Source organism: Poecilia reticulata, linkage group LG2, assembly GCF_000633615.1.
Source record: "Poecilia reticulata strain Guanapo linkage group LG2, Guppy_female_1.0+MT, whole genome shotgun sequence".
Taxonomy (NCBI): Eukaryota; Metazoa; Chordata; class Actinopteri; order Cyprinodontiformes; family Poeciliidae; genus Poecilia; species Poecilia reticulata.
The window spans coordinates 7580786-7586785 of record NC_024332.1 but is presented as its reverse complement, the minus strand read 5'-3'; the positions used below and the strand labels follow the sequence as shown (position 1 = coordinate 7586785).

The 6000-nt window shown below is 37.0% G+C and overlaps 1 protein-coding gene across 2 annotated transcripts in view; it reads right to left on the bottom strand.

Moving 5' to 3' along the window:
* The window catches only part of dpp10 (dipeptidyl peptidase like 10), a 52710-nt gene that overhangs the window by 20407 nt on the left and 26303 nt on the right, over positions 1–6000 (bottom strand). For both annotated transcript variants that reach the window (XM_008424307.2, XM_008424317.2), the window contains exons 4-5: positions 1930–2024; positions 250–324 (exon numbers count right to left, since the gene is read on the bottom strand). In XM_008424307.2, the coding sequence (XP_008422529.1) occupies positions 250–324; positions 1930–2024 (170 nt within the window). The remainder of the gene's footprint in view (positions 1–249; positions 325–1929; positions 2025–6000) is intronic.

The following is a 6000-nucleotide window of genomic DNA, read 5'->3' as shown; positions in this document are numbered from 1 at the left end:
GTGTGTGTGTGTGTGTGTGTGTGTGTGTGTGTGTGTATGCATATGAGTGATGGCAGCACTGGGTATTTCAAGGGAATACAATGGAAATCTGGTAGGATATAAAACAAAAGGTGAGAAGAATGGCTGATGACACCCAGGATGAATTGCAACCAAAGCTGGTGTGATTATAATGATAAAAAAAAAACTAAACACCAGCTGTTATGCTTGGAACCTTTTATTTATAGAAATCAGCTTTAATTTGAAGCTCACCTGTTTGACATCGTATGCGAAGAGTGCATACTTCAGATCTGGAGAGAGTGAATATTTTGCCACCTTGAAAGACACCTAGAGGTAAAGAGGCGATAATTAAAAATGGGTTTAAGTGGGATGAATTATGTCAGACTCACAAAAAAAGATTTCACTACAGTGTAATGCTCAAAACTATTCATCAAACTTCAAAGACTTGGATCTCATCATTAAAGATGAATTGTCTGAATAGTAGTGGAAAGATGAAAGAAAAATAAGATTCACAAAAGTTATACAATGGGGTTGACTATTGGGAAAGGTAGAAATATTAGCTTTTAGACATGCCATTCTTTTAATAAAATCTAAATAAAATCATGCAAGATTTTCAAAATTGACAATTTACACCCTTATGCTTGGAGAGATGTCCATCTCATTTCCTGACAGGAATAAAAAATGAAAATAAGATGGTAGACAAGGATGGAAGAGTTGAACAAAGGCAGGTAGAATGAAGGACGAAAGGACTTTAGGGAATAAAGGAGGCAACCAAATAGAGGCACAAAGAGGAGAGAAGAAAATGTGGGTGGAAGTAAAGTACAGACATGGAAAAGACGGGAAGAACAGGCAGACGAGAACACATAAGCACAAAAAAACAAGGGAGAAAAAATGATGGAAGGAAAGAAAACACTAGAAAAGAGAGAAGTATTGTCGGCCATTTTTTATGTGTATTGATAATTTTTAACAATGACACTCGATACCATCGTACCGATAACAATGGTATTGATATACCATCGATTGTATTTATGTTTTTTGGTTATCAACAATGTTTTTGTTGTTTCATCAACAATACACAGCGTTATATCCCAGTAGTGACAAATAGATCTGTACCTAAAGACAGGATACATATTTATGATGTGTTCAGAGAGATCCTGATGTGTTTCTGAGGTTTAGTTCTTAGTTTATATAAATCAAGAGGAACAAGTTCAGACATATTTCCATCTGTTGCGTCAGTTTCTGAAACAAAACGTCATCTTTTCTCTAAAAGTCCTACAGCTTTGAGGAAACGGGAGCAAGCTGCAACACTGGCTCGAACGCTAACCTCCAGTCGTCATCAAAGCGGGCTTTAAAGCTTTTCAGTGATTCTCGGTGAAACGTGGGTGAGACGATGACAAAAATGGACTGATTTGCTTCAGCGCACAAGGATTATGGAACAGCAACAGGATTAACACGATGCCAGCAGAAAACGGCTAAATTTAACAGGAAACATCAATTATTCACTTGAGCTGCAGCTCAGGGTGTGAATGTATATTCCTGAAGGTAACGCAGATGCAACTATTGTGGAATATCTGGCAAAGTTTGAGGTGAGATTGTTAAAAGTTTTCTTGGTTTCATTCTTGAGAACATGCTAAATAAATCTCATTTTAAAGCCATACAATTAGTTAAACTAATAATATACATAAATCAATATCTTCCATCCTCCATTTGTGTTTTTTCCACTATTACTCCAAGATTTAATGCAATTTCTCATTTCTTAATACAGTAAAACTGTTACAAAACTGCTCCAGCCTGCATGAAATCAACTTTTTGGTAGTTAAAACTCAAAGTGTTATTGATCCCAGTTGAAGTTTCTGCACGACAGCGGCTAAAGAGCCTTTTTTTAGTCTTGAAAATGTGAAGAAATGAGTAATAAGAGCGGTAATAACTTACAAACGTAGTGTTCTTCAAGATGACCTCTGTCTCGTTCAGGGCGAAGTTGAACCTGACGACGTCACCATCTCTGTTTCTGTACACCACCTCTGAGTCTGAGAGCAAAAGCAAAGAAATATATCAGGAAATAAAATACAAAAGGAACGATTAAGTCCAAATAAAACAACGTAGCCTAAATTTGTGCTTTGAATGGTTACCTAGACTTATGGTCTCTATAGACAGAAGTGATATACTTCAAATTGTTGTACCGGACAACCCTTCTCAGATTGCAACAATTTCTTCTCCATTTTGGCATTGTTAAAACTCACCTGTAACTTTCTGATATTACTCCCCCATTATTTACATCATAAGTTCTCCCTGAGGGGCATAGCTGTTAGTTTTCCTCTTAAAAAGGGTTTGCTGTGTATCAACGTATGTTTTTGACTTTCCTTATCAATTTTTTTATGTTCTCAGGTGCATATATCTTTCTGTCCTGGCATTGCTTTGAGAAAAATTTGGTTCCAATATAATTTTTTTTGTGTGTGTTTTTTTTTTCACACTTCACTGTTTCCAGATCCTGAAATGTTTTGTTGCATCTGACAAAAGGTAACCAATGAATGCTTCCAAACAAATGACATCAAAAGTGCAAAATGCTCACCTTAATTTCATGAACAATTTGCAACAGTACGGTAATAATTTAATAATAAAAATCAGCGAGAATAATTAAAAACACATTATGAAAATCAGCGCCCACCAGATAATAGGAGTTATTCACTACAAAGAGTCCACCACTCTGATTTCACATTGAAGTGTTGATTCAGAGCTTTTTTATTTTCTTTTACCTTCTGCTTGGACTGGCCTCTCTGTCCATTATAGGTTCAAACAGCAACACACACACACAATGTCCTGGATCTTTCTCATTACGGTCCGGTCCTGGCTGCAACCAGCAGCGAGAGGCTAATGATATGCAGGGAATAAAGAATGGCTGCTTCATACAGCTGAATAGGTCATGTTCATGTCTTTTTGAGAGAGAAAAAAACTGCAGATTTGTGGGGGGGGGTTTATCAGTCTGTTTAATTTACAAAACAAGAGCTGAAAGTGCAAAGTCTCTGAGTTTTTCATAACAGTTCCATTGAATCCCAACAATGTATATCTTCATAAAGTCAGTTTAGGTCAATAAAAAGTCTTTACATTTTTTTTTATATTTTCTAAATATGCCCACCTTATCGCCTGTGCATTTAAATACACAGCAAATTTTAAAAAGTGTTTTTTAAGCTAGCTTTACATCGTTTTTGCAAACGTCTTTTAGTGCCCGAAATCCCAACCTGCATTCTTCCACTCATATTTCACGCTGAACCGTTTAATACACACTGAAACGGGGATTAGTTTTTAAATTCCCCGAGTCATTTTCTGTCATTCTAATCCAGAAGCAGCCCCAGCCAGGCCTTTCTTCGCCTTGCCTCCTTTTGGAATCTCGGATCTCATTTCGAAATGAATTTGTAGCTGATTGCGGCTGAGAGAAATCACTCTCCTGCCACGCAAAGGGTTCAGGCTGGGCGTGTGCACTAATGCAGTTGGAAAAAGAAATCCAAATGTGGATCCACATTTCTCAGTAAGTCAACTGGCAGCGAGGGTTATGTGAAGGACACCTCAAATTTAAATGTGCAGGGAAATTAGAGTGTTTTTAGGCTAGCTGTGCATCGTTTTTACAAAATCCTAAATGGTGCATTTTCTCTTGTAAATCAAGCAAGCTTTGTGTCTGCATTCAACTTTGTTTCCCTGTTGATGAGCCTGTTTGAGTTGTGTTGACAGATTCATTATCCTTGGTAATTGAGCTTTTTCAGCAGATCTTTTAAGGCGACCTGTTTCTGCTCCAAACTGGTACAGGAATTAAGTCGTCCTTAATTTGTTCGCACTATAAGGTGTTTTACCACTTACAGACTTCTTCTGCTAACATTTGTCACACTAAAATTTGTCAGATTATCAAAAACAATAATAGTATCAGAGAGGCTCCATGGCATAATCGCCTGTTTAGGATCTTGCAGTAATATCTCAGACTTAAAAGTGAAGGATGAAACTTTAAGAAGAAATGGTTATTTTTACATATTTGTGAAAACTGTCCCCGTGTTGTGACAGTATAACATGAAATAAAAAAATAATAATAATCTAAATCCACCGCCTCTTCCCTGTAGTCCTACAGCCATATGCAGAAGTGCACTGCTTGGTCAGAAACAACCAATCAGAGAAAGGAGGAGGGTCTTAGTGCTGTCAATCATACTCGTGTAAGCTCTAGTCAAACTAATGGCGGAGAAAAAAGTTACCATTACAGAAAAACTGTTTCTCCATCATCATCGGTGGCTGTGCTAACTAGCTAACATGAAGCTTTTGTATGAGTTGTTGATGCGCAGTGGGAGTCATTTCTGTAGGACAACATACTTATTAGATTTTTGTGCAACAATAAACCTGCAGAAATCATGTTTATTGCTGTGTTGCAAGAAGCTTTTAGTGTGAAAATAACTATTTTCACTTTTTTTTGGAAAGGTTAGCTTTTAACATGTTATCAGCAGGTGGAGCTGTTCAAGCAATCTAACAGCAGACTGATATAAAACAGAGGAAGTCAGTTATTTACCGATAATATTTATATTTCCTTTCAGCCTTTCAGCACCATGAACAATGGTGTATCAGCGAAACATCCCACAATTCTCTGTTGCATCATGGTCAACCTCTGACATTCCCCAAAACAAGTTGGCTAGTGTTGGCTTTTCATATTAGCAGTGGTTACCAACTGAGAGCTAGCCTCAAAATATTTGCATAAAATTCCACAAAATTGTTGATGGTATTGCACCTGAAAGTACTTACTATAAGGTGTTTTGTCCTTTATATTACATCTCACATTACAATGTAATGTGAGATGTGGCCATCTCACATTAAGAACTTTAAAGTGAGATGTCCAGCTAGAGTGATGAAGGTTTCGGGCTCATTAAATTCTGCTCAGGTAGTTTGATAATTATAGGACTCACTGTTTCTGCATTTGCTGAGGTTTTTCTAGTGGATTTACAGTTTCCTGTTTGTCGTCCTGCATAGGCGTCTGGATTTTTCCCCCTTTGTTCTTGGCTAAATCCAATGTAATGTATTCGGAGCAAAAAAATTTAAACTTCATGAATAAATCACTCATACACAATTCAGGGGTTAGTCTGAAAATGCACATCACACAGCGATTATACCGTTCCCGTGGAAACATCAGATCACCGTAGCATCCATAATGCTGATAAGCAGGGAAACAAAGCGTTCGTTTTCAACTCTGCTTTAGTTTGATCTGTCTAATAGGTGTTGAATCAGATTCCGATGCAAACCGAGAAGAGGGTTTTTCATTCTAACCTTTACAATAAGCTGCCTTTGTTCAGTCGTTTCCAAATTGTTTTGGTTTGAACTTTATCACCAAGCCGGTACAGTATGAGAGGAAGCTGCTGCGTTTTCAGGTTGAATTTCCTCCAATATCAACTCCTGGCGGCTGCTTCTCGCTTGTGAATAATCCTTCTCTGTGTTGATTTTTTTGAACTTTAAAAACCTTCCCTGGTTGTGCAGCTATAACAGTTGTTTATCTACGGTCATTGCTTTTGTGTGTCCACTCTGTAATCATGTTACCAAAACGCCAATTTTCACAGGAGTGATGACACTGTTTTCATAAGCAGCACCTTTTTTCCCCTTTTCACACTTTAATCCTATATAAAACCAGGTATGTTAAGTTTCTACAAACACTATTATTTGTAGAAATTATTTTCTTATTAGAATAATGTGGAGGAGCGCATCAATAATCCCAACTGCGACCAAGAGCGAGGACAGTCTTGTTAACAGTATAAATTCAGCAAATAAGAAGGCAGAACTTCCTGCAAACCTTCACAATAAGAGCCTTACATGTAAATAAACTGTAAACTGAAAATTGTCGTGAGTTCAGACTGAAGACTGTCCATCACATCATTTGATGAATTTAATAAAGGACGGTTGTTAAATCCAATAATATATTTGGCAACTACCCTTTACTAATAATTAATATGAATAAAAATGCTATACAATATTAACAGTACTTGTAAT